Below are 27,924 nucleotides of genomic sequence, written 5' to 3'. Positions count from 1 at the left end.
ATAGCAAAAAGTCAAAATATTGTTTTTTTTTTCTCAAAATTGTCGGGTCTTTTTTTTTTATAGTGCAAAAAATAAAAAAACGCACAGGCAATTCGTGGGGAAAAAGGATGTAAATGTAATTTGGGAGCAGAGTTGCATGACTGTGCAATTGTCAGTTAAAGTAACGCAGCGCCGTAACGCAAAAAAGGGCCTGGTCAGGAAGGGGGGTAAATCCTCTAGAGGGCAAGTGGTTAAAAATGCAAAACTCCATTAAATGTTATGCCTTGGTGGGGGGGGGGAGCCCTGTCCCCAGGGCCGTGGATAAGGGGGTACCACCAGTCCTCCTGTACGGGGCCCAGGCCAGCAGGGGGGCCCACACACCTGAGAAAATTTGATGTGGGCAGGGAGGGCAATTACTGGAACCAATCCCCTGCATGGCTTTCTCTGCAGCAGCTGAAAGCTGTCTTCTTCTGCCTCCCACTGGCTTTCAGCTGCAGTAGAGAGAACCATACAGGGGATCGGTTCCAGTAATTTCCCCCAGCCACACTCATCACCCTTCCAGTGAACCATATGTTTCCCCCTGCTTCCAAGGCCCCACCTGTGTGCCCCCACCCCCACAGTGCTGCCAGCTTCCCTCCTTTCCTTGCCACTGGCAGCTGCAATCACACAATAGGATCGTTCAGGATGGACAGTGAGGGAAAGGTCTGGTAAATATGCCACATTTATCATCCCCTTCTTTTCCTGAATGAACACAATGAGTGATCAGTACCAAACACTCACCATGTTCATTCATAACTGAAGCATAGTAAACTGTTTTTCTTTTGTGTTTTTTTTTTACGTGGGGGCCCTGCCAGTATGGCTGTATGAGGCCCCGTGGTTTCTAACAGCAGCCCTGACCCTACCTATGAAGTGGCACCTCTGTGCAATATGTATAACCTACTACAGCGACACTGACATTTACAAAGAAAAAAGTGTGTTTGACCTCTTGCCACCCACATACAGTAACGCATATGTGAGATGACAAGGAGGGTGGCATTAAAGCACACATGCTGCACATATGCATCCATGTGCGGCTGAGGTTTCTGCACTGAAAGCATGTTTCCACACACAATGACTGAGCTATCAAAGACAGCTCCTGGTCTATAGTAATGATTGGGAGGTGGGGGGACCGGTTAATGTGAACTGTGAAAGCCATCACAGTGGTCACGTGATCTGGCAGATCTTCTCACCCTCTATGTGTAATAGCCCAGTTAAAGGGACCCTAGGGCTAGGGGAGAAGGGGTCAAATTGCTATCCCAGCTCCTTTGCATACATTGCTAGGGATTTCCAGCCATGTGAGTGAAAGCACTGCCTGCACCCGCCAGACTCCTTAACAACTATTGATAGTGGAAAATTGTCATGTATAATAGCAGAAGTCATACTGCTATTAAACATGATGTTCAGATCAAACCAATTAGGTAGATGTCTGGCTGTTCATCCGAACATAATATATAACATCCTCCATGATGCAGCGCAATCTCATCAAATAATGTGACATTCCATAATTCAAAAAAATATAATCATCCTTCAATATCCAATAAAGCTGTATTTCCTCCCCCAACATGATGTGATTTATCTCTTCTTTCCTCTATTCTCAAGCTATGTGACACATGCAAACTCCCAGTGATAATATGTGCTCACCTTTTGCAACGAACCTCAATAAAGATCAAGGTCATAACACACTCGTTGCCCCACCCTGGGCATATGTGGCACCAGTTATTCTTCTTGCTCCTTCCTTCTCGGTATACACTCACTGGCCACTTTATTAGGAACACCTGTTCAATTGCTTGGTAACACCAATTGCTAATCAGCCATTTTCAGCCAATCACATAAAAGCAACTCAATGCATTTAGCCATCTAGACATGGTGAAGATGACTTGCTGAAGTTCAAACCCAGCATCAGAATGGGGAAGAAAGGGGATTTAAGTGACTTTGAACGTGGCATGGTTGTTGGTGCCAGATAGGCTGATCTGAGTGTTTCAAAACTGCTGACCTTCTGGGATTTTCACTCACAACCATCTCTAGGTTTTACAGAGAATGGTTCTGAAAAAGAGAAAATATCCAGTGAGCAGCAGTTGTGTGGACAAAAAATGCCTTGTTGATGTCAGAGGTCAGAGGAGAATGTGCAGACTGGTTTGAGATGTTAGAAAGGAAACAGCAACTCAGATAACCACTCGTTACAACCAAGATATGCAGAATACCATCTCTGAATGCACAACACGTCAAACCTTGAAGTAGATGGGCTACAGCAGCAGAAGAGCACTCTGGGTAGCAAAGTGTACCTAATAAAGTGGCCAGTGACTGTACATTACATGCAAAAAAAGGGACCACAATAGTGTTCTCTGAATAGTAGCAATTTATTAAAAGCTCCCAAAATCAACACTTACATGCTGAGGAAGCTCTGGTACAGAAGTGTAACGCATACAGAATTTTGAGGATTTCCCACCCTCTTAAAGCAGAGTTCCGCTCACCCTGTCAAAAAATTTAATTCAGCAGCTACAAAAACTGTAGCTGCTGACTTTTAAAAAACAGCCACTTACCTGTCCCTCGGTCCCATGGTATGTCCCCTGCAACCCGTTTCACCAACCGTCCTGTATTCCATGAGGCCGGCATCTTCACTGTGGGCACCCGGATGTGACTGCTTGCGGCTTCACAGCAGGGTACCCACTGCGCATGCGCGAGTAGCGCTGTGCTTCATGAATGGCCCTGTAGTCTTCTGGGATCTGTCACGTGTCCCAAAAGAATAGAGGGAGGGAGGACACCTTCTGTTTCCGATCGCCTAGGCGATCGGACCAGAAGTGGGATCGGGTACCTGTCAAATTCGGGTACCCGCCGCCCCCAAGCGTGCCAATTCTTAATGGGGAGCAGTCCTTAAAGTGGAACTTCCCCTTTTGGGTGGAGCTCCGCTTTAAGGACTTTCACATTATTTGGTGGAATTGATCTGCATTGTAGAGGACGTTATATATTTTGTTGAAGTGTGGCAAAAAGCACTAACTGATGTGAGAGCAGCAATCACTTTTTTTTAGCTTTATTTTATTTTTCATGCGTTTATATTATTTTATTTTGAATGCGTTTATGGACCTTTATTGTTTTCACTGTTTTTATGTTCATCTAAACACAAACAGCCAAAGTTCTGTCTGAATCCTAAAGCCTAAGTGTAGTCAAAATAAAAACACAAAATCAACACAAGGGACATGATTGTTAATGTGCTATGTCCCTTGTGATGATGGCTCCTGGTTTCCTTAAAAATTTTCTCCATTGATCTCCCCTATCTCTGCCATTATCTTCTGGTGCATCGGGGGTTATTAGGACTGAGGGAGCTGTCATTCGTACTCATCAAGAGTGCCCAACTATGCTTGCCATTCTGCCCAGCTCTATGAATGAAACACTATCTATGAATCAAAGGGATGGACCTTTCAATCATCTGCCCGTCCATCATCCTATGTCATCCTATTTTATTCATAGAAGCTGCAAAACCAGCTTTTATGAATGGTAGTGCTAAGAGGAAAGGGTGCAAAACTAAGCACAAGGTACATGACTTACTATTGTAAGTCATGTACTTTGTGCTTATTTTTGTGGTTTTTATTTGACTATGCTTTAAGCTCATGCGTACATTTGAGCTCACTGCAGTAAAGTGAAATCTGATTGAATGTTATGACTTACCGCAGCTTGTATATTACCACTGCTCTTTGCACTGCTTTACTAGCCAGCATGGCTTGATATTTGCTGGGAATGGCTTCCAGAATAGACACGTACTGGACAATCTAATGACAAACTAATAACTTTTTTTGTATGCTATTTTTGTATTTAATTTCTTCTTAATCGTACATAGGAGAAAAGGGAAACGGACAGAAATTAACATGTGATACAACCAATATATTGCCAGTTCCCGTATGTAATGTGTATAAGATCCTAGATTTTACCCATTCTTACTGTACTAAATCAGCTAAATACATACCAGGTGCATCAAAACATAAAGGGGTTGATTTACTAAAACTGGAAAGAGCAAAATCTGGTGCAGCTCTGCACAGCAACCAATCAGCTTCCAGTTTTTTTTTGTCAAAGCGTAATTGAACAAGCTGAAATTAGAAGCTGATTGGCTACCATGTACAGTTGCACCAGATTTCACACTCTCTAGTTTTAGTAAACCAACCCCAAAGTTTTCAATGTTCATTTTGTTTCTAAACTGTCACAACCTGAGCAGAAAAGCTTGCCCCTACAGCAGCTGCAGAGCGAGACCCTTGTTCTCTGTTGGGAAGCAGTGGTCTCATTGTGTTATTGATAAACCTATAACTCTTCAGTCAACACCTGGAATGTGTCTAGCTAACAATGAACATTTTGGAGCTTTCATGCTACCTTTAAAAAATCAATTTTGTATTATCCTTACACAGCATTTAAATATAAGTATTTAAAAGTTTTTATACCAACCTCATATTTTTCTGGCTTTCCAAATTCCAGCATACCTTTGATCATTGTTGGCTCCTTTTTGTGCACTTCCAACATCATTTCATGCACTATCTGTAGAGACCAGTTTGTTCCTACAATGGAATACAACACATTATACCAAAGGCTGATGAGTTTTAGCAGTCAAATGTCTTCATTATTTTTAGGGCCAGTTCACACCACAAAAACAGAGTCCAGATGCATTCTGGATGTGTTTCTACATACACTTTTACATACATTTTTATGCTTTTTTTAAAGTGTTCCAGTGTGTTTTTTCCCCTCTTGTGGTTTTTTTTTTTTTACTAAAGTTTCCCAGGCTTTGGTTGTTAGGAGCTGGCACACACCGGGGTCCTAACAACGATGAGTCATCCCTGCTGTCAGTGAGGATTCCCCACTGACAGCAGAATATAAACAAAAGAGCCGGCGGTAAAAAAAAAAACTGCTTGGAGGTCAAGGTCTGGTAATGGATTTTAAAGGGGATCCCATGCCAAATAAACAAATAAAAAAGTGTGCCCCCCCCCCCCCAGAATCAATACCAGGCTCTACGGTCTAATATGGATCTGAGGTGGAGACTCCACACCAAAAAAATGGTGTGCATCCCCCAAAAAATCCATACCAGACCCTTATCTGAGCATGCAGCCCGGCAGGCCAGGAAAGAGGGAGAATGAGCCTGGCAAAGCCCCTTGTCCCCATGTTAATGACAAGAAGGGCCACTTACCCACAGCCCTGACTGTGTGGTTGTGGGGGTGCAGGAGGTAGCTTATTAGAATCTGGAAGTCCCCTTTAACAAGGGGACCCCCAGATCCTGCCCCCCCATGTGAATGAATTAATTTGTGGCCGGTGTTCATTGTGATTGACAATGGATTTTTTTTTAAACATGGGGGGTGGGATCTGGGGGCCCCCTTGTTAAACAGGACTTCCAAGTTTCCATAAACTACACCTCGCACCTCCACAACCATTTGGCCAGAGTTGTGGGGAAGAGGCCCTTGTCCTCATCAATATGAGTTGAGAGCAAGTTGCGGGCATGTGGCCTGGTATGATTCAGGAGAGGGAGGCACTGCCCCCCTCCCCACCTACTTGGTCTGCAGGCCGTCATGCTCGGATAAGGATCTGGTATGAATTTTAGGGGGACCCCACACCATTTTTTGGGGTTTCCCTTAAAATCCATACCAGACCAAAGAGACTGGTACGGATTTTAGGTGGAACCTAAGCATTTTTTTTATGGTGTGGAGTCCCTTTCAAAACCCATAATAGACCCAAAGGGCCTGGTAGGGGTTGGTGAGGACCCCCACACTGTTTTTTTGGGTTTTTTTTTGTAATGAAAGCTCTTTTGTTTACATTCTGCTGTTCACAGGGAATCTGCTTTACCTGGATATAAACACACAGATTATTTTTTTTCATAGTCTAAGAGAGTCCCCCATCTACGCTATACAGTGCTGATGGAGGAAACTCCAGCTTTGGATATTGCATTCTGACAGTTGCAGCCAGCTGAATCCAATGCCAGTATCAGAATACCTGAACAGCAGCTGCATCTAACTGGATGCAGCTGCTGTTCAGCTGACAATTTTCCCCTTGGCGTCTTCAATTTTTCAACCAAAGGATGTTAGGTGACCCGTGTAGAGAATTGTATCCAAGTCCTTAGTAATTCAGATAGTGGGTATGTAGCTAACCCCCTGAAATTTTATTACTTGCAATACATTAAGATGGACATTAGATGGCGGTGGCCTGCCATTCAGGGTCACTCACATTTACAGAACAGCCATCTGGAACTTGTAAGCTGAATAGCAGAACTCAGCCGGTGAGCAGGGTGGCCGAGAACTATATTTCCCAAGAGAGGTAGCGTGTGGGCGGGGGCATATAAAAATCAAAGCCTGGGAGATTGGCCAAGAGAGTGCAGGGAGAGACTGAAGGAGAAGGAGGTGTGCTGAAGTACGTTGCAGAGCCAGGGATGGAGAGAGAGGAAGAGCGGAAAGAGCCTACTGACCTCCTGGTCCACCATGCTGTCCAGTAGGCCAATCTGACAGCATGTGACCAGATGGGACGCTGAGTCTGAAGCAGAGAGTCTGTGGACTGACCCCGGTTGCAGGGAAAGATGGACTGCCGCCGATCTGCCGGACTACTTAGATTGGGTGAGAGAGACCCTCGCACCCCCTAAGTGAATACTGACAGTTTGCCACCTCAGCTATCTACTTACACATAGTTCTATACATACAGGTGAAACTAAAAAAAATTAGAATATCGTGCAAAAGTTCATTTATTTCAGTAATGCAACTTAAAAGGTGAAACTAATATATGAGGTAGACTCATTACATGCAAAGCAAGATAGTTCAAGCCGTGATTTGTCATAATTGTGATGATTATGGCTTACAGCTCATGAAAACCCCAAATCCACAATCTCAGAAAATTAGAATATTGTGAAAAGGTGCAATATTCTAGGCTCAAAGTGTCCCACTCTAATCAGCTAATTAAGCCATAACACCTGCAAAGGGTTCCTGAGCCTTTAAATGGCCTCTCAGTCTGGTTCAGTAGGAATCACAATCATGGGAAAGACTGCTGACCTGACAGTTGTGCAGAAAACCATCATTGACACCCTCCATAAGGAGGGAAAGCCTCAAAAGGTAATTGCAAAAGAAGTTGGATGTTTCCAAAGTGCTGTATCAAAGCACATTAATAGAAAGTTATGTGGAAGGGAAAAGTGTGCAAGAAAAAGGTGCACAAGCAGCAGGGATGACCACAGCCTGGAGAGGATTGTCAGGAAAAGGCCATTCAAAAGTGTTGGGGACTTTCACAAGGAGTGGACTGAGGCTGGAGTCAGTGCATCAAGAGCCACCACACACAGCCGGATCCTGGACATGGGCTTCAAATGTTGTATTCCTCTTGTCAAGCTGCTCCTGAACAACAAGCAACATCAGAAGTGTCTTACCTGGGCTAAAGAAAAACAGACCTGGTCTGTTGCTCAGTGGTTCAAAGTCCTCTTTTCTGATGAGAGCAACTTTTGCATCTCATTTGGAAACCAAGGACCCAGAGTATGGAGGAAGAATGGAGAGGCACACATTGCAAGATGCTTGAAGTCCAGTGTGAAGTTTCCATAGTCTGTGTTGATTTGGGGAGCCATGTCATCTGCTGGTGTTGGTCCACTGTGCTTCATTAAGTCCAGGGTCAACGCAGCCATCTACCAGGAGATTTTGGAGCACTTCATGCTTCCTTCCACAGACAAGCTTTATGGGGATGCTGACTTCATTTTCCAGCAGGACTTGGCACCTGCTCACACTGCCAAAAGCCCCAAAACCTGCTTCAATGACAGTGGGATTACTGTGCTTGATTGGCCAGCAAACTCGCCTGACCTGAACCCCATAGAGAATCTATGGGGCATTGCCAAGAGAAAGATGAGAGACATGAAACCGAACAATGCAGAAGAGCTGAAGGCCGCTATTGAAGCATCCTGGTCTTCCATAACACCTCAGCAGTGCCACAGGCTGATAGCTTCCATGCCACGCCGCATTGAGGCAGTAATTGCTGCAAAAGGGGCCCAAACCAAGTACTGAGTACATATGCATGCTTATACTTTTCAGAGATCCAATATTGTTCTATGTACAATCCTTGTTTTATTGATTGCATGTAATATTCTAATTTCCTGAGATTGTGGATTTGAGGTTTTCATGAGCTGTAAACCATAATCATCACAATTATGACAAATCACGGCTTGAACTATCTTGCTTTGCATGTAATGAGTCTATCTCATATATTAGTTTCACCTTTTAGGTTGCATTACTGAAATAAATGAACTTTTGCACGATATTCTAATTTTTCAAGTTTCACTTGTACACTGGAGTATTTAGGAAGAGGACTTACACTTTATATTGTGGGACATTCAGTTGATGGTTCATTGGACTCACTATTATTCTTAGATTTATTTTTCTTTCATTTGTAAATTGAACTCACTATTATTCATATATTTTGTAACTGTTGTTTTTAGATTAGTGCTGCACAGTATTCTGTATATCTATGTTGTTCATTTGCTATCACAAATGTGTGCAAGCTGCTTTTGATCATTAACCTCAAGTGCAGTAGTGGATTTGTTTTCATATATTTTAATCAGAGTTGCCCTGAATAACCTCAGAGCATGAGTAAGAACAAAAGAAAAACTCTTAACCCTTTAGAAGCACCTGCTTACATGGTTGTTATACAATTATCTTTCTAGTTATAATTTCATCTGGCTGTAATGCTGTCTCTATTAATTTCTGGCCTGGATAAATATGACCGCCTTCACTAAATGGCAGACCGTGATCCGGACCTACTGACAGCCCAGTCTGGACCATCAGCCCATCATTCTGCTGTGCTGGATCCACAGTAAGCTGCAATCATTGGTTGTTAGGATTGACAACATCATATCAACCAATATTGTCACATGTGTGCCCAGCCCCCTGCAGCATGCTTCTCATCCCAGCTGGCTCTAATGGACTCTACTGATCTATAGTGAGACTCTGATGGGGGAATCTGATGTATGGGGGCATTCTGGTGGGGGAAACCCGATGTATGAGGGCACTGTGATTTTAGCAGCTGATAACTGTCAGGTCAACAGTCTTTCTCATGATTGTGATTCCTACTGAAACAGACTGAGAGACCATTTAAAGGCTCAGGAACCCTTTGCAGGTGTTATGGCTTAATTAGCTGATTAGAGTGGGACACTTTGAGCCGAGAATATTGCACCTTTTCACAATATTCTAATTTTCTGAGATTGTGGATTTGGGGTTTTCATGAGCTGTAAGCCATAATCATCACAATTATGACAAATCGTGGCTTGAACTATCTTGCTTTGCATGTAATGAGTCTATCTCATATATTAGTTTCACCTTTTAAGTTGCATTACTGAAATAAATGAACTTTTGCACGATATTCTAATTTTTCAAGTTTCACCTGTATAGTTGCCCCAGTTTGCGGCCTAGTTCTCACAGCTGCCATTATTGGAATACATCTGCATTACAGTTCATCATACAAGCTGACCACAGGGCACACAGTTACTGGGCAGGATATAGCAGTGCCAACTGAAACAACCAATTTCCTTTTTCAACAAAGCAGGATTCCTACTACCAGGGCCGTGGATAAGGGGGTACCACTGGTCCTCCTGTACGGGGCCCAGACCAGCAGGGGGGCCCAGGCAGCAGGGTGAATCGGATATGAGCAGGGAGAGTGATCAGCACAACAGAGGGGGAGCAGTTACTGGAATGGATCCCCTGTGTCGCTCTCTCTGCAGCACCCTCCCAGTACACCATAAATTTCCCCATGCTGCCCAGGCGCCTCTGTGTGTCCACCCCCCCACAGCCGCTGCAGTACTGCTGGTTTCCCTCCTCTCCTTCTCACTGGCAGCTGCAAGTACACAATAGGATCTTTCAGGATGGAGAGTGGGGGGAGGGTCCGGTAAATATGTCACATTTTCCAGGCCCCTCCTTTACCGAATGAACACAATGGTGATCGTTACTGATCATTCACTGTGTTCATTCATAAATAAGGCGTAGTAAACTGTGTTTATTTGGGGTCCCTGTTATATTGATTGTAAGGGGCCCCATTGTTTCTAACAGTAGACCTGCCTACTACTGTTCATTTTGCCTTTGATATTCAGATGGAGTTGTCTTTGTCCATAGACACTTATGCCAATTGTTGCTATTCATTACTTCAAGCCTGCTCATGTTTAGCGCTTTAATGGGGACCCCGCACTAAATCTTACTCTTTCCCTCACTGTCCTTGTGTTGCCATCCTAAGGAACAATATTCCATACCTCAACTTCATACCAACAAGCATGCAGAAGACTCTGCAGTGTTCTTAAAGGGACATTGCTCAATTTCAGATGAGAATTCTGTTTACTTCACATCTAATCCTTGTCATCTAGTTCTAAGGACCCACAGTGAGCTTACTTGTTTCTTGTTAGTTTTTCTTGCTCACTGGGGATTCAGCAGTCCCTTCATACCAGAGGCAGTGGATTATTTCTGAAAGCAGACCTGCTAACAGTTATTAATGCTTTACTGTCAATGTCGTTACTTTTGCTCACAATAGCCAAGAGGGATTATATTTGCTGCATATATCAGTGTCATTTTGTTCTTTCTGACCAAGTTACCTTTAATTGCAATATAAACTTCATATTGGTTTACACTAACTTGTGTGTGAGTCCATTTTACAGTTGTTTTACATTTTACAGTTATTCTGGTCACAAGAGCAAGGTGCTATCAGCAGAGGTTGGGCTTTCAACAAGAGGTCCAGATTGACAGGGAACCCAAAAATTACTATGCAACCCTTAAGGAGGATAGTGCTACAGTATTCATCCTCATGGAGGAAGAATTTATATGACGGAGCTCTACTGTATCCTCAAATAAATTCCTTAGGACAAGGATTTTACAGTAGGTAGAAAACAAAGAAAACAATAGACTATGTAATAGGCCATTTTGTAGTTGAATGTCATTAAACATGTTAGCATGTGCAGTTAGCTTGTCAGTAGAGGGCTGTCTTCTGACAATATAGTCTGGTATATGCACAGTGATAATTGGGTGTTAGGTCCCTTTTAGAGAAAATGTGCTGGTGATGTAATGGGTGGAGTTAGTGCCCACATAAGTGCCAGGATTGGAGGGTCCTAGGGAGATGGGGCAGGGGAGCCAAGCACCCCAAAACTATTTGGGTATAGTTGGTTACTGCCCAAGGGCCCTTAACAGGTCTGGAACCCCAGGTGAGGTGGTTTGGCATTCAGTAAGAACAGCTGCAGTTGCCGTGATTCTTTTATGGCCTTTTGCGGGCTGTGACTGAGTTGCAAAAGACCTTTCAGGCCAGGCCAGAGTCCTCTGATGTGTGTACTGGTACACCTGGGAGTGAGTGTATTATCTGGGAGTGTGTCCAGCTAAGCAGAGCAATGGAAGGAACATGAGTGAGACTGCTGTGCTGATAAGGGCACCTTGATTATACTCGGTGATGGAAGCTAAATGCTGTGGAATTAGTATACAGGGGAAAGCGGTTCCAACTCTGTAGTGCTTCCAAGGAGAGAGAAGGTGCAAAGGGGCAATGGCTTACAGGTTATCTGTTGGATGTTGGCACTTAAATGACAGCTAAAGAATGTCTGCTCCTGTGTATGGCATTCCACGTCAAAAAATCTGTTGGTATGTCAATGTGAAGTCAGATGTCATGACCATCTTTGAGAAATTACAGTAAAGTGTGGAAAATATGTTTCATGTGTGGACATTCCTCAAATATTAAGGCCTATGGTCAGGGATGTTGTGAGAGGGCCTACAGCCAGGAGTGTGACACATTATGGAGAAGGGCTTCATCTTCCAGCAGGGGTGTAGTTTTCCTATCCAAGAAGTAGCAGGAGGGAGCTTGCACAGTTTGGTGCCAACACACAGGCAATCACAACCCCCCTTACAAACATTGCTTTTTAATTTATAAGTAAAACATTTTAAATGTTGCTTCCTTGCAATGTGTGACTCTGGAGCCATTCTGAGCACTGTATAAAAATAAAATCCCCCTAAAATTGTATTCCCTGCTTCTGTGACTGGCTCAGGCCTGGACTGGCCATAGGGCACATTGGGCATTTGCATGGTGGGCCAGGGTGCCTAGATAGGAGGGGCGACCGGGTGGCACATAGAGGAACTGGATCATGCATTTCTCAGTTCCTCTGTGCCGCCCAGCTGCCCCTTCTATCCATCTCCTGCTGCCATGGGCTCCTGTATGCTCCCCCCGTGGCCACCCCCCTCATTTCCCGCAGCACTGTTGCTGAGTTCCCACCTCCCTGCTGACTGCTACAGAGCATCTGTCAGCATATTCTGTCCCCAGTGCTGAGAGTCCCCCACCACAGACAGGAGAGGAGAGAGAAAGCTGGCCCTCCTCCTCCCGCCCTCTCCTCTTGTGTCTGCCCCGCCCACACTCCTTGCCAGCCTTGTGTCTTCTCCCCCCCTTCTCTCTCTCTCTCTCTCTCTCTCTCTCCCCCCCCCATCTCTCTCTCTCTCTCTCTCTTCTTTTTCTCTTACAAAAATGTTTTAATAAAATTGTAAAAAATTAAAAAACAAACTACTAACACTAGTGGCAAAACTACCAGGGGCGCAAAAGGTCGCTCTTGCGACCGGGCCCTGGCATTCTGACACTGGGCCCTGAGGAAGGTGTCCTCGGGCTTGGGGCTGCTCAGTCCAAAATGCCCCGGCCTATTTTTTGTCTTAGTCCAGGACTGGAATGGCTCACTGCTCTTCCCAGAAGTCTACTAAAAACAAGCTACAAACACCCTACAACAAAAGAAAATAGCTTAGATGTTTTTCAGGAATATTCCTCACTGCACTTGAACAGATTAGCTACTGAAAGGGGCCCCTCCCATTCAGAAATTAGTCTGAGAAAGAATGTAGTGAGGCAAGCACACATTATTTCAGAATAGACAGGTATGACTCTGCAAAAAGTATGCCAACATTCTTGTAATTTGTATTGCTCCATTACTCTATCCAAAGTGAAAAAAAAAAACTTTGTCTTAAATTACACTTTAAGCTGTCACTGCACCCAGGGAAAAGCACTAAGCCAGGGGCGTCCAAACTTTTTTCAAAGAGGGCCAGATTGGATGAAGTGAACATGGTGGAGGGCCGAACATTTTTCCAAACATTCTTTGAACCATTACAATTAAATGCAAATAAATTATTTTATGCCAAGTTACCGTATTTTTCGCCGTATAAGACGCACCTGACCATAAGACGCACCTAGGTTTTAGAGGCAGAAAACAGGAAAAAAAAAATTCTGAACTAATGGACTGCAGACACAGTACAGGAGATGACCAGAGACTGCGGACAGTACAGGGATGACCAGAGACTGCGGACAGCACAGGGATGACCAGAGACTGCGGACAGCACAGGGATGACCAGAGACTGCGGACAGCACAGGGATGACCAGAGACTGCGGACAGCACAGGGATGACCAGAGACTGCGGACAGCACAGGGATGACCAGAGACTGCGGACAGCACAGGGATGACCAGAGACTGCGGACAGTACAGATGACTGCTGACCTTTGGGGAGGTGGGGAGCGGGTACCTGAATTTGACAGGTACCCGCTCTTACTTCCGCAGAGTTTTTGTTTGATCTTACCTGTTCCTCGATCCAGCCGCGCGCTATCTTCCCGGCTTCTGTAATGGCGCTCGGCATGACAGCCGGGTGCCCAGTGCGCATGAGCGAGAAGCACTTGCGCTTTATGATTGGTCTGGCGGCTTCTGGGATCTGTCATGTGTCCCAGGTACCGCCTTACCATTCACAAAAAGCACCGCTTCTTGCGCATGCGCACTTGGCACCCGGCTCTCATGCCCAGCGCCCACACTACAGAAGCCGGGAAGACAGCGCGCCGCTGGATAGAGGAACAGGTAAGGTCCCGCTGCAGAGCTGAGCGGCCGGCCCGGTATTCTGACACGGCCGCGGTGGAAATACCGGACCGGCCGCTCCATATTCGCTCCATAAGACACACTGACATGGAGGGCCGTATTAAACCGACCCTCGGGCCGTAAATGGCCCGCGGGCCGGACTTTGGACATGCCTGCACTAAGCTCAACATAACAATTGGTTTTAGTTGTAAACTGTGGTTATTCTCATATATACGTTTTCACCTAAAAACACCCAACAGTAAATGTTTTACTGCAGTACATAAAAAAGTATGAATAGGACAGTATTGTGCTGCATCCAACACTGGATTTTTGCCCATCCATACAATGTATACACCTAGTGGCATACCTGGAATGGGCAGCTCACACCTAGTGCCAACAACCCATTCAATAAATGTATTACCCCACCCTCACCTAACAGCCGCTGCCCTTCCCTCCTCCTACCACTTCATCCCCCACAGCCGCTTCCTCCGGTGCCTCTACCCCCTCCCTCCTAGATTGTAAGCTCGAAAGAGTAGGGCCCTCTAACCCCTTGTGTACTGTTTGATGTTACTGTTCTGTTTCATGTATTGTCCCCCCCTATTGTACAGCGCTGAGCAAACCCTTTGGCGCTATATAAACACGATAAATAAATAAATAAATAAATATTACACACTCTGGGGAGAATTAACCACTTGCCTACTAAGGCATTTTTTTTTCATTTTTTGCAATCTCAAAGCAGAAACCCTACAAAATAAAATTGTGGTCCTCGAGGTTATTAGTCGAAGGAGGGATCGGGAAATAGATGTTCCTGCTCTCACTGGGGAAGCTATTTGACATGGTCCAGGGAGGAAATGGAGAGTCCAGGAACCACCGCAGATACATCTGGTGCTGCTGGCAGGGGAGAGGAGTGGAGTCCCTTTGAGAGTCCCTTAAAAGTTTTCAGGCAGCTCTAGCGCTGCCTGATCATTTTATCGGAAAGCCTTTCACCAACTATTACAGCCAGTACTGAGATACAGCGGCAACAGCAGCTATGAGCTTGATTTAACCACGTCTACCATGCTGTTTATAAATGTACCTTGGTAGACAAGTGGTTAATAAACCGCATCTGAGACAAGTTCTATCTCAACTGGTGCAGTTGCTCATAGCAACCAACAAAATTCTTTCTTTTTTTCCCTCACACAGCTTAGAAAATGGTAATTTAAAAATTGACTGGCTGCAAGTGAGTCTCAGACAGTATTATTATAAATATTTTATTCTATTTATTTCAAGTACTTATACAGAGCTGTCAATTTATGCAGTGCTTTACTTATATATTGTACATTAATATAATTCCCCCCAGTCTGTCCCTCTCAGACTCTATGCACTGCTCACCAGGCAGCACAGATCATGCAGCATGTCAGGCTGTCATTGTCCTCCTTTTTGCATAGGTCCCATTATGGTGGCACACAACCTCTTTGCCCCAACTCTCCTCTCCCCCAAAGTCTGTGCAGCAGGCTAACAATTGCCCTCCTTACAGGAAGTAGCATCATCATTGTGCTGAACCAGCAAACTGCTACTGGTATCTCAGATCTTGGGTGCCCACTGTTGGAAAAGCTGTGTTAGGGTCCAGATCTGAACCTGGGACCTCTGCAGTGTCTGGCTGTAGCTTTTCTCATTGAGATCATCTCACCTGAGATGCTGGACAGCTCCCTGACTGATCCCTTTGACAACTTTACCTTGTATCTTGTTTCTGGTGAACCTTGAACTCTTGGATCCTCCGATGAACTTCCAGACTTAAGCCATGTCTCTGCACTTTTGCCACATTATTGTGTTTCCTCCAGCCTACATCCTGCTCTTTTGAGTACCTGCAGCTGTACTTCTCTTTCCTACCACTGCTGCTCTTGAGGTGGCCTTGATACTGTTTATGCTTATCTGGATGCCAAATGTCATCTTATGCCTAATCCTTACTGTAATCATTTTTTATGCTAAATTGTGTTATTGCCAGTGTTAATCCATGTTTCTCTAGTTATCAACCATATTGGGGGACAATATATTTAAGTTTGCCTTTACTACCTGGTTTGGTGCCTGTTTTCTTTGATTGGGTAGTAAGGGGGAGATTTACTAAAGCTGGTTCACCCAGGATCTGATGCATCTGTGTATGGTAGCCAATAGGCTTCTAAGCTCAGATTGTTCAGATAAGCTTTGGCAATAAAACCTGGAAGCTGATTGGTTTCTATGCGGAAGTGCACCTGATTTTGCACTCTCCAGCATTAGTAAATAAACCCCTCGGTATTACTTTCAGCGATTTCCTGTGATATTGTATATTTTACACTCAATCTGGTGTGTTAGAGGGACTTAGGTTTTTGGGAAAAGGTTGAGGCAAAGAACAAAGGGCCCATCCTAATCAGTGGCTGCTACTGGGGTAGCGCTGCATTCACTATCCATGTCTGTGAATGTTCTCGTTAGTCATGTCACGGTCCTGATAAAGTCACTAGGGGGGTGACGTAACGCGTGGGAGAAGCTGGGTGTCGGAAGCCGCAGGAGAGAGTTGCAGCTGTACACAATACCTATCTTAAAGGAACATTGATTTCAAATTACAGTATATGTAAGCGTACGTCTAATTTTGTAAGTGTAAGTCTAATTTTGGAGGTGAGCGCATTATCATTAAGGTGATGGGAGTCACAGTTGCATAAAGGTAGTCATTATTGATTTAATCACGGATTGGAAGAAGATGTATGAGTTGCACTAAAGAAGATTAATCTGAATTTGGGACTCTCACAGACTGATTATGTTTCATCTTTTGTTCCATTTTACTGATCACTGTTTATTACACAGAGGTGTATTTTTGTATATTGGTTTAACAAATATTTTATGCATTTGATTTTATGTGTTTATGTTACATGCATTTTTTTATTTAGTTTGGTTGGTAAGGGAGCGCTGCATGTATCTTTCTACACATGTCATGGTATAGCTAGTAGTAACTAATCACAATCAGCTGGACTTGTTCTGTAATGTTGAAAATGATTTGTAGCTTTTTGAAGCCACTTACTAATTTCTAATGAATGTCTGGAAACATACCCCAGCATTTTTATCCTCATGGGTAGCACAGACACCTTAGTTCAATTACCATGGAATGTGTTAAAGCAGATATTGATTGTCCCAGAACAGGATGGGAAATGTGAAAGTTGTGGAAACATCTGTCTTAGTTACATAATCCTATCCTTGGTGTCAATCTGCATTTAACATCTCAACCCCTGCAATTTGACAACAATTCACACCTTCGCCTGTGTAAATTGAAGGATTAACACCAAGAATGAGTTTATGTTACTAGAACATGCAGATATGACTCTTGCTAGTCAAGAGGTTTTATTTGGAAAACAATAGGAATACAGAGGCAGAAAATTACATTATTTACATGTAGTTCCACTAGGAAGAACATTGCATTAAACACTCCCACCTAGTGACAGAACTACTAATCACTGTACCTGTCTGTATAAACAGCATGATAATATTGGACAATCAACATGGGCTTTAAAACATTTAGAGTAATTGCATTAAGGAGTTTGCTACCTGTTTGGATCAGGGATGAGCCAAACACACCTGGGTTTGGTTTTCGGAGGTTCAACCGAACATCAAAAGTTCAGATGCCAACTGCAAACCCACTGAAATCAGTTGGAGTCATATCTGCCAAATAATTTTTTTCTCCATTTTAAGGATAGTAACCAAGGGATTGGCAAAAAAAAGTGTATGTGGGGCACTGCCCCATAGGTACCAATTCAAAAAAATAATTTAATAAGGCTTAAAGAACACTATCTACTGCAGTATTTATTTTCCTCCACATATGCTTTATGGCACAGTTATTACTCTGTCTAGCAGACTGTGACATAATCTACCTGTGTGTTCTCATTTATGTTTAAATTGCCATTTATTTTAACCCTTATCAATAGATCAAGATTAGCTACCACTAAATAGGGGTGTGTCTATTTACTAGTAGTAACCCACAGCCGGGTTAAGAGTATTTTACACTGGTGTCTTTATTCAGGCCATACATTGGCCGAATTCCAAACAAATTTTCTTTAGAAAATCAGAAATTTAATGCGTTTTGTAATCCAATGGTGCCACCATTGATTTTGAAATTCAACCAACCAAGCCTTTAATTTCACCTCATGTTGCTACAGAAAATAATTTTCGTGGCCAAGAAGTTTCTTTTCTTTCCAGGTCACAGCTCATGCTCATTTCTTTTTCAATTATATTTCTCACACGATTCTTCCATCATTGATCAAAAATTCATTCATTTTTCAAAAAATCTCCAACAAGTCTGATCACTCAAATTCAATGAGCGCTTGAAAATTGGCCGTTGATGTGGCCCACTAATGGTACGAAATTATAACGAAAATTCTTAGAAAAGTTTTTCGAAAGAATTCGACCCATGTATGGCCAGCTTTATTCGTTCCTGCGGTGATTTTCACTCAACCAGGTGTGTCAGAGGGACTGAGGTTGTTCTTGGAGTCAAGACGCAGTACAAAGAACCCAAAATTACCAAGCTGCTCTTTCGGGGGTGGCGCTACACATACCATTGAGAAAAAATATTAAATTCAGCTGCCTCTAAAAGAATTGAAACGCAACATGTTAAAATGTACCTGACCAGTGGGTTGTGTGTTGAAACTACTCAACTGTTGTGGTTTCTCTAACCGACCTATATTATTAATTTATTCCAGGTACCTATATAGTGCCGTAAATTTATGCAGCATTTTACATATACTGTATATACTGTACATCACATCAGTCCTTGCCTTCAAGGAGCTTACAATCAAAGGTCTCTATCACACATACATACATATACTAGGGCCAATTTAGATAGGAGCTAGTTATCCTATGAGCTTGTCTCTGGAGAATTTTTTTGGAGATTCAGGCTCCCCTGCAGTACCTAAAGTTGGCAGGAGGGAAAAGTAGGGGAGCCAGCCAGCAGCGCTGCAGTAAGGGGTTGCTAGGGAATCGATGAGGGGGGGCTGTATAGGGGACTGGAGCATTAGGGGATCTATTTATGCAATTAAATCCCCCTGTGGCTCCCCTGCAGCTGCCAAATTTTCCTCTTCTTTCCCGATTGCTTAGGGTGCTGCAGCTCATCGGCGGTTCTGTGGGGGATTGGATTACTCCCAGTGTACAGTGTGTGATAGGACACTTATCTTGGGACCCGTGTGCCCACTGGAAGGTACCCCACTAGTGAACAGACAATAATACAAACCCTTTTTAGCAGGTAAAATACCTCCTATATACAGTATGTGTTTATAAGTATGTGTGTATAAAGGTGTTTGCCTGATGTTCAACAACAAAACAGATTCCTATTGAACAAAACTCTCACATTCAACACACTTACCACATTTTGGATAGGTTATGATCAGCACATCCTCTTCTCTAGCCTCCATTTTCTCCATTCCTTGAAAAGTTTCCTTGCTACAGAGAACAGAAGGGTACTGAATTCCCTTATAACTAAATTTCAGCTCTTCTGTTGTCATCTTGCTGGCCTCTTCTAACCTTTTCTTCATGTCTGCCATGAAAGTATCCTTTGGTTGTTGCTCTTCAGTTGTAGACATTTTGACTGTGGAGGATAAGCAGAGAGACTGAAACGAGTTTTCACAGGCAATGCCTTTATAAATGAGGCACTGGGAGGGGGAGGATTACACACCAGCACTTCCCTTTTTCTTGCTGGCTTTCACTGATATAGAACTCTGCTTATCGCTCAGCCTCTAAAGCAAAGCAGGCAAAATGATTAGTAAAGTCACACAAGCCAGCCAAATACAAATAAGTATGATGTACTTTACCCTACTGACAAGAATGAAAGATCACTTTCTGAACCTTGAGACTACTAATAGTTACACAAGAGATTATGTCCCTTTACACTGAGAACAATTCCTTTTTACCGCACCCAGTTTGTTTTACAGCCAGCGTGTGTGCTTGGATAGAATACATTTTGGGTCTTTAGGCTGACCAACTTTCTGGCATTTCCAACCACTTTTGAGAAGTCAAATGTAGAAATGCCTGGTTTTGATTGACTGCAAAAAGAAGGGATTGAAATTGATTCAATCAGATTTAGCATTAAAATCTGAGCACTTTCAATAAAACTGCTGCCATTTTTTAAGGTTTTGATTGGTTTTAAGCAATAACCTGTATGGAAGTTGTCAATTTATAGTCTGATCAAAAGTAGTTGAAATTTCATTAGAGTTGCTAGCTTTGAGGCTTTTGTAGACTAAGGTTACCAGATTTTCAAAATTAAAGTAGGACACCCTAATCACCATGTTCTCTTTTAAAACACACCCACAAAATCACACCCCTATTTTTAACAAGCCTGGAAACAATTGGTTTAAGACTTTTGGAACCCCAGACAGACATTTAATGTATGAAGACAAAATTCCTTGAATGCCTTGTGGTGTGGCCAAATTGCAGTAATAGCGGAACAGGCTTAAAGGGGTATGGTTAAATAAAATGTGAGCCTGTGCCGCTGTGGGTCAGGAGTAAGTATTGCACATAGTGCCAGGGTCAGGCATAAGTAATGTAGAAGTCAAGTGCTAGGGTCAAGCATACGTAATCCAGAAGTCAGGTGCGAGTAACGCAGAGAGAGTAGAGGTCAGGTCAGGAGTAAGTCACACATAGGTCAGGTCAGGAGTAAGTCACACATAGGTCAGGTCAGGAGTAAGTCACACATAGGTCAGGTCAGGAGTAAATAATGTAGGGAGAGCAGAGGTCAGGTCAGGAGTAAATAATGTAGAGAGAGCAGAGGTCAGGTCAGGAGTAAATAATGTAGAGAGAACAGAGGTCAGGCCAGGAGTAAGTCATGCAGAGGTCAGGCGAGAAAGTAAATAATGCAGAGAGAGCAGAGGTCAGGTCAGGAGTAAGTCAAGCAGATAGAACAAAAGGCAGATCAGGAGTAGATCACGTAGAGGTTGGGTCAGGAGTGAGTCATGCAGAGGTCAGACCAGGAAGTAAATAATGCCCAAAGAGCAGAGGTCAGGTCAGGAGTAAGTCAAGCAGATAGAACAAAAGGCAGATCAGGAGTAGATCATGTAGAGGTCGGGTCAGGAGTAAGTCATGCAGATAGAACAAAAGGCAGATCAGGAGTAGATCACGTAGAGGTCGGGTCAGGAGTAAGTCATGCAGATGTTAGGTCAGGAGTAATTCTCACAGAGTCGGCAGAGGTTAGGTTAGCAGAGAGTAAAGCAGTAGGAGCAGGTCAGGTCAGCAGCACATTACAGTTAGTTAGTCTGGCTGAAAAAAGACAAAAGTCCCTCCAGTTCATCCATAAAAAAGAAAAAAGTTATAATCCTACACCCACAGTTGATCCAGAGAAAGGCAAAAAACCCACCATGATCCAATTTGCTCCTGCAGGGGAAAACATTCCTTCTTGATCCCCTGAGAAGCAATTGGATATTCCCTGGATCAACTTTACCTATAAATGTTAGCAGGGGCGGACTGACCATTTGGAAACTCAGGCACTGCCCGAGGGCCCGGGGTGAGTAGGGGGCCCCATGAGATGCCCCGGTACCTTTTTCATAGACTTTTTTGAGTTTGGGCAAGGACACAGGGGCCCCATGATCCCCTATTGCCCGGGGGCCCCATGAGTTGTCAGTCCACCCCTGAATGTTAGTATCCAGTTATATTCTCTATATCCAAAAAAGAATCCAGGCCTTTTTTAAAGCAATCCACTGAGCTGGCGAGAACCAAGTAATACAGAGAGAGCAGAGATCAGGACAGGATTAAGCCACACAGGGAGAGCAAAGGTCAGGTCAAGAGTGAGTATCTCAGAGAAAGCAGAGGTCTGGTCAGCAAAGAGTAATGCAGAAACAGCACAATTCTGGTCCGGAGTAGGTATTGCAGAGAGCTCAGGTCAGGAGCAAGTAACACAGAGAAAACAGAGGTCAGATCATGAGTAAGTCCAGCAGATAGAGCAAAGTGCTGATCAGGAGTAGGTCACATAGACGTCGGTTCAGGAGTAAATGTTACAGAGGTAGCAAATGTCAGGTTACGACAGAAAGCAAAGGCCAGATCAGCAATAACAGAGAGCAGAGGTCAGGTCAGGAGTAAGTCACGCAGAGATAGCAAAGGCCAGATCAACAATAACAGAGAGCAGAGGTCAGGAGTAAGTCATGCAGAGATAGCAATGGCCAGATCAGCAATAACAGAGAGCTGAGGTCAGTTCAGCAGCAAGTAATGCACAGGTTGCATTGTAATAAGTGCAGCTGAAGTATATTTGTAATATCTCATCCTTTGGCTTGGTAGCTCACTGGTTGTGACTCATTACCCCCACATGAATGTCTGGCATCCATCCTTCATAGAATGGGTTGACATTGACAATGGGTATTGCGGCAGCATCTCTGGGCAGCCAGCAGTGTAGAATAAACCTTGCAAAGCGCAAGGGCCAACTCAGCAGTCGCACTGTCACTGGAGGTGCATGTGCTGGCAGCTCCAATAGTACCATTTTGGACTGTAGTGTGGCTGTTTGTTTGGCATCTGTGCTCTATAAGGTTTATGTTGTGCTGCCATGGTTCTGGAGACTATTCCAGGGACAGTCGTTTCATGGGAACAAACCACTCACCTCAGGGATTGTTCCCAGGAAATGGAGATGCATGGTAGCCTTATGCCCCGTACATACGATAAGCAAATTGTCCGAAAAATTTCACGGAACCACTTTGTTGATGAGCAGGATGTTTTAACAGCAATAACGATATTGTGAACGAAAAAATCCATTTGAACAACAGTGAAAAATTTTGTTGTTTCGCATATGAACGACCGATTTTCTATGCGGTGGTATGACGGTCGTACGAAAAAAATCTGTCAAGCGCTATCACGCATGAGCGGAAACAGAAGATGACTCGGATGTTTATGTCCAAGGAATCTTCGTAAACACAAACGAAAAATCTAAATGTTAAAAGTAGATTGGCCTAATGAGATCATGAAACCAGAATTATGTATATTATATTTTATGTATCACTATTTATGTTTATAGATAATGTAATAAACTATATTATACTCATTGCTGTTAATTGTTGTGTATATCGCTTGTTCTGGCCAAAAGGGTGTGGCTACAAGGTCACACGCACACTGCATCACTTCCACTTGTAGGGAAGACGTCAACACTACGTATTGCCCGACAAATTATTTTTTTAGATTGGTTATCCCCTTCCCGCCAGCCGCACACAAAAGTACAGCCTCCCGTGTCTGGGCCTAGATGCCGAGCAGCTGCACATTTGCGTTCAGGTAAGAAAAAACATATGTGCTGAGAGCGCGCGCCCTGCGCACTCCCAGCACACATGTCCGGTACTCACGGAAAGGCCCCGGTTTGCTCTTTCGATCGGGGCCTTTCCCGATCATGTGACCTCCGTGACGACGTCACGGCGGTCACATGATCCCTAAACCACGCACCACCCGCCCCACCTCCCAGCGTCTGAAACTCTTAAAGGGCTGGGAAGCGCCGGTGGGAAGGGGTTAATGTGGGCCACGATTTGAACCAAAAACGAACGCCTCTCGGTCAACGAATGACCGATCGGTCAATTTTCTAATCGTGTATTTCTACCTTTAGTATAGATGGACACTGTTGTCAAATGTGTGATTGAATGCAGCACAACTGAAAGTCATCCATACAAAACAAAAGGCTGTGTTTAATCTGCTTTTGCCTGCACTGCAAATGAATCTCCAATTGTACATACTATGTTTAGTGAAATGCAGCATAATGTCAAGCAGGTCAAACATTTCAGCACTGTCACTGACATTACATCATTGCTGGAAATGGAAATCTGATGACTTGCATTTGATGTTTGTTTCAAACCAGGGGTGGACTGACCATTTGGAAACTCGGGCACTGCCTGAGGGCCTGGGGTCAGTAGGGGGCCACATGAGATGCCCCTGGTACCTATTTCATAGGCTTTTTCGAGTTTTGGCAAGGACACAGGGGCCCCATGATCCCCTATTGCCCAGGGGCCCCATAAGTTGTCAGTCCGCCCCTGTTTCAAATGCAAGCCAAACTCAGGTAATCAAACTTTCAGAACGCTATCACATATCGCCATTTTTGTTGTGTGATTTCATGTGTCACACATAGGGCAGCCTATTAATTTCAATGGGCTGCCCTATGTGCATTTATTGCACAAAAGAAGCTCCTGTTCCCTTTTTACGACTACAAGCTTGATGTGATTTTTAAATGCACAACAATCGTGGCAGAATCGCATTACATTTGGGGTGCCAATAAAGAATAATGGTACCCAAACACACATCACACATTCTGCCATGATTTGGAATCACAGTGATTCTCCCTGCAGGATATGAACAGGCTTTACACATGTCCTTGTTCACACTGAAAATTGATTTTAAATTTTAACCACAAGTGACTGTTTGATTGAGAGTTAGGGACCTTAGCTTGTATACTCCTTGAGGATTAGGGACTGATGTATTTATTATTTATTTATTACAGGTACTTATATAGCGCTGTCAATTTACGCAGCGCTTTACATATATATTGTACATTCACATCAGTCCCTAACTCTCAAGGCGGCATACAATCTAAGGTCCTTCACTCACATTCATACATACACATATTAGGGACAATTTAGACAGGATCCAATTAACCTACCAGATTGTCTTTGGAGTGTGGGAGGAAACCGGATTTCCCGGAGGAAACCCACACAGGCACTGGGAGAACATGCAAACTCCAGGCAGGTGGTGCTGTGGTTGGGATTTGAGCCAAGAACTCTAGCACTGCCAGGTGGAAGTGCTAATCATTTACCCACTGTGATGTTATTGTATAATATAAATGTAAAGTGCTGTGTAAATTGATGGCACTATATAAGTACCTGTAATAAATAAATAGAGACAGCCTGACCAGAACATACGACAATGTATTAGGATGTATTCATGCCAGCAGTATTGGTAACTGTGAGGGTTATAGCAAAGGAGAGACAGAAAGTGACTGTAATTGTGTTGGGGGGTAGGGATCTGGCGGAAAAAAAATGGACTTTCCATTTGCTATTGAATGTCCTTTTAATGGCTTTTGTTCTTTGGCATTGCTATCCTTTCATTGTTAGGCCTCATGCACACAGGAAATTTTAAAAACACTGCTCCTCTTGGCAGCAGCGTTTTGGCAGAAAACAGAAAAAAGGCCTGTCACGTGTAAAAGTGTCTAGCACTTTTAGTCCTCATGCAAACATGCTGTTTTTGGCTTTTGATGTTTTTTTCTACAACCAGTAAACCCCCCAGCATGTTATCCTATGTGTCCATGCACACAGACTGTAATCAGCGTTTTTTGGCAGGAAAAAACCCCAGAACTAGTGGGTTTCTAGGGGAGTTTTTAGCTGTAAAAATGCTCTAATGCTGAAAAACACAGCAAAACATGGTAAAATGCCACAAACTGTCGGTTTGGGACTTTTTTTAACCAAAAAAACACTAAAAAAATGAAAACACAGGAAAACGCCGCTAATCGTGGCACAGCACTAAACGCTAATGCAAAAACGTAAATGTAAAAAATCAGAAAAACTCACATTTTTAATGTGACTTTACACAGCTAATGTTACTAGCGTTATCAAAATGTCCAGTGTGCACGAGGGCTTACAAGCATTTAGGCGTGTTTACAGGCATCAAGCACTTGGGTGTTAATTCATTTCATTGGCCAAAATAATAATTTATTCTGGTTTAGGCGTGTTTAGACACGTGTGCAGGCCAAAATGCAGCTGCTGCTGAACGCACTGGCAGTGGGGGTTTTTTTGCAGCTCTTAAAAGTCCCTGCCGCTAAAAGCTTCTAAAAGTCTGCGTGTGTATCATTGATGTCACATGGGGTGGGGTCACATGCATGATGTCCCCGGGTGCCCTTACATATTTAAGAACTGTCAAACCACTGGAGCAGGCAGACGGCTGGCAGCCATCACCGGGAGCGGAACCTTTTTTTTTTTTTTCATTCTTTTTTCGGGTCGGTGGTGGACACCATGATTGATGTTGGATCTACTGCGGGGGATATTCTTTTAGTTTTTTCTTTTAATAAAGGACTTGTCAAAGACCGTGTCCTGTCTTTTTTCACACTACACTTTTTGTTTTTTGTGAATGTGTAAGGGTACCATGTACCCCATACTCATTCACATGGGGTGAGGCAGGATCTGGGGGCCCCCTTGTTAAAGAGGGCTTCCAGATTCCAAAATAAGCTCCCAGACCCCCACAACCACAAGCCAGGGTTTTGGGGAAGAGGCCCTTGTCCCCATCAACATGGGGACAAGGTGCTTTTATGGGGTGAGCCCCCCTGCCCCAAAGCACCCCCCATGTTGAGGGCATGTGGCCTGGTATGGTTCAGGAGGGGGGGAGCTCGCTTATGCCCCCCTTTCCTGACCTGCCGTGCTGCATGCTCGGATAAGGGTCTGGTATGGATTTTGGGGGGGGGGGGGGGGCCCCCAAGCCATTTTTTTTTAATTTTTGGTGTGGGAGTTCCCCTCAAAATCCATACCAGACCCAAAGGGCTTGGTATGGATGGGAGGGGAGACCCCACACCATTTTTTTTTATTTATTATGGTGCCGCTTTTAAATGTAATTACCGCTTTTTTTTTTCTTCACTGTAACTCAGAAATTCAGCTGTCACTTTCCCCCCAGCTAAAAGAAAGAGAAAGTTTTCTTTTAATTTATTTCCCGGAGTTAAAAGAAACAATGTTTCCTTTTTACTTTCTTAAAAAATTAAAAAAGAAAAGAAAAAGTACCTAGATCAAGGTTTGATCTAGTTCAGTGCCAGGGTTAGTGTTTGGGTCAAGGTCAGGGTCAAAGGTCAGGCTCAAACAACATATGGCCTATCAATGCCTGCTGTTTACTGCATTGCATGCCTTGTTTGCTTCATTTTATTTTATCATTTGTTTCAGGTACTTGTATAGCGCTGTCAATTTATGGAGCACTTTACATATATATATATATGTGTACTATATATATAGTACATTCACAACAGTCCCTAACCCTCAAGGGGTGTACAATCTAAGGTCCCTAACCTCACATTCATATATACACATACTAGGGCTAAGTTAGCCAGGAGCCAATTAACCTACGAGCATATCTTTGGAGTGTGGGAGGAAATGAGTACCTGGAGGAAACCCACACAGGCACAGGGAGAACATGCAAACTCCAGACAGGTGGTGCTGTGGTTGGGATTCGAACCAATGACCCTAGTACTGCCAGGTGGAAGTGCTAACCATTTAGCCACTGTGCTGCCCTAGTTAGAGGATTTATATAGTTCGGGCAGCGCTTTACAACATAAGAGCAGTACAGTTACAATTCAATTGAATACAAGAGGAATTAGAAGACCTTGCTCGTTAGAGCTTACAATCCAAAAGGGGAGGGTGAAGTGATACAAAAGGTCATAATTGTGGGGGATGAGCTGAGGGAGAAAATGCATGTGCAGTTGTTAGGTGGAGGCAGGATAGGCTTCTCTGAAAAGTTTTCAGGGATCGCCTAAAAGTGGACAAAGTAGGAGATATTTGGACAGATTGGGGTAGGGAATTCCATAGGATGGGAGAGGCTCGAGAGAGGTCCTACAGATGAGCATGCACAGCTTGCATGCTTTGTCTTAAAGCAATAAAACAATTCAACAATCTGATTGGAGTTTGACTTGCATTTTTGTTATCTAAAGGATGTAAAAATGATCTGGAGCAGAATCCCAAAACCAAAGAAAATATTAGCCACAAGGTGAGCTCAGCAATTGTAGAAATGTCTGAAACCAAGTAAAATTAAAGTTTCAGAAAACCCCACCACTTAAAAAGAAGGAGCCAGCACAGGTTCTGGAACAAAACCACAGCTACAAATGTCATTAGTACTTTCGCAGACCAAGATGCGATTGCTGTTTGTGAGGCTGAGCAAAGTTCAGAGACCCTTTTTTGTAAAAAAGAAGATGACGGCATTTTGTCTCTGAAGCCCAAGTAGCAGAAAACAGAGAAACACTGTGGGTCTTCGACTAAAGTGTTTGTGGTGCAGATGTGACAAACAATTGGTGAAAACTGCCATAATTCTTCTATTATGTGTGGTTCCATAAATCTTCAGCGCCATCTAGGGCCACAATATGTTTTCATTTCTGATTGAAGTATTTCTGGAAAAAAAAGCATTATGACCACTAGGTGG

At 43.6% G+C, this 27,924-nt stretch overlaps 1 protein-coding gene across 2 annotated transcripts in view; it reads right to left on the bottom strand.

The window, feature by feature from the left end:
* Nucleotides 1-19,462, bottom strand: part of LOC149448778 (sulfotransferase 6B1-like) — a 35,028-nt gene extending 15,566 nt beyond the window's left edge. Inside the window, exons 1-2 of one of the 2 annotated variants that reach the window (XM_089694270.1) lie at nt 19,181-19,462; nt 4,447-4,556 (exon numbers count right to left, since the gene is read on the bottom strand). In XM_089694270.1, the coding sequence (XP_089550396.1) occupies nt 4,447-4,556; nt 19,181-19,397 (327 nt within the window). In that variant the 5' untranslated portion in view covers nt 19,398-19,462. The remainder of the gene's footprint in view (nt 1-4,446; nt 4,557-19,180) is intronic. The other variant, XM_089694269.1, reaches the window with a different exon arrangement.
* Nucleotides 19,463-27,924: the final 8,462 nt, after the last annotated feature.

This window comes from Staurois parvus, unplaced genomic scaffold, assembly GCF_062004578.1.
Source record: "Staurois parvus isolate SC_StPar_1 unplaced genomic scaffold, SC_StPar_1.0 ptg000657l, whole genome shotgun sequence".
Classification (NCBI taxonomy): domain Eukaryota; kingdom Metazoa; phylum Chordata; class Amphibia; order Anura; family Ranidae; genus Staurois; species Staurois parvus.
This window is presented reverse-complemented; position numbering and strand designations above follow the sequence as displayed.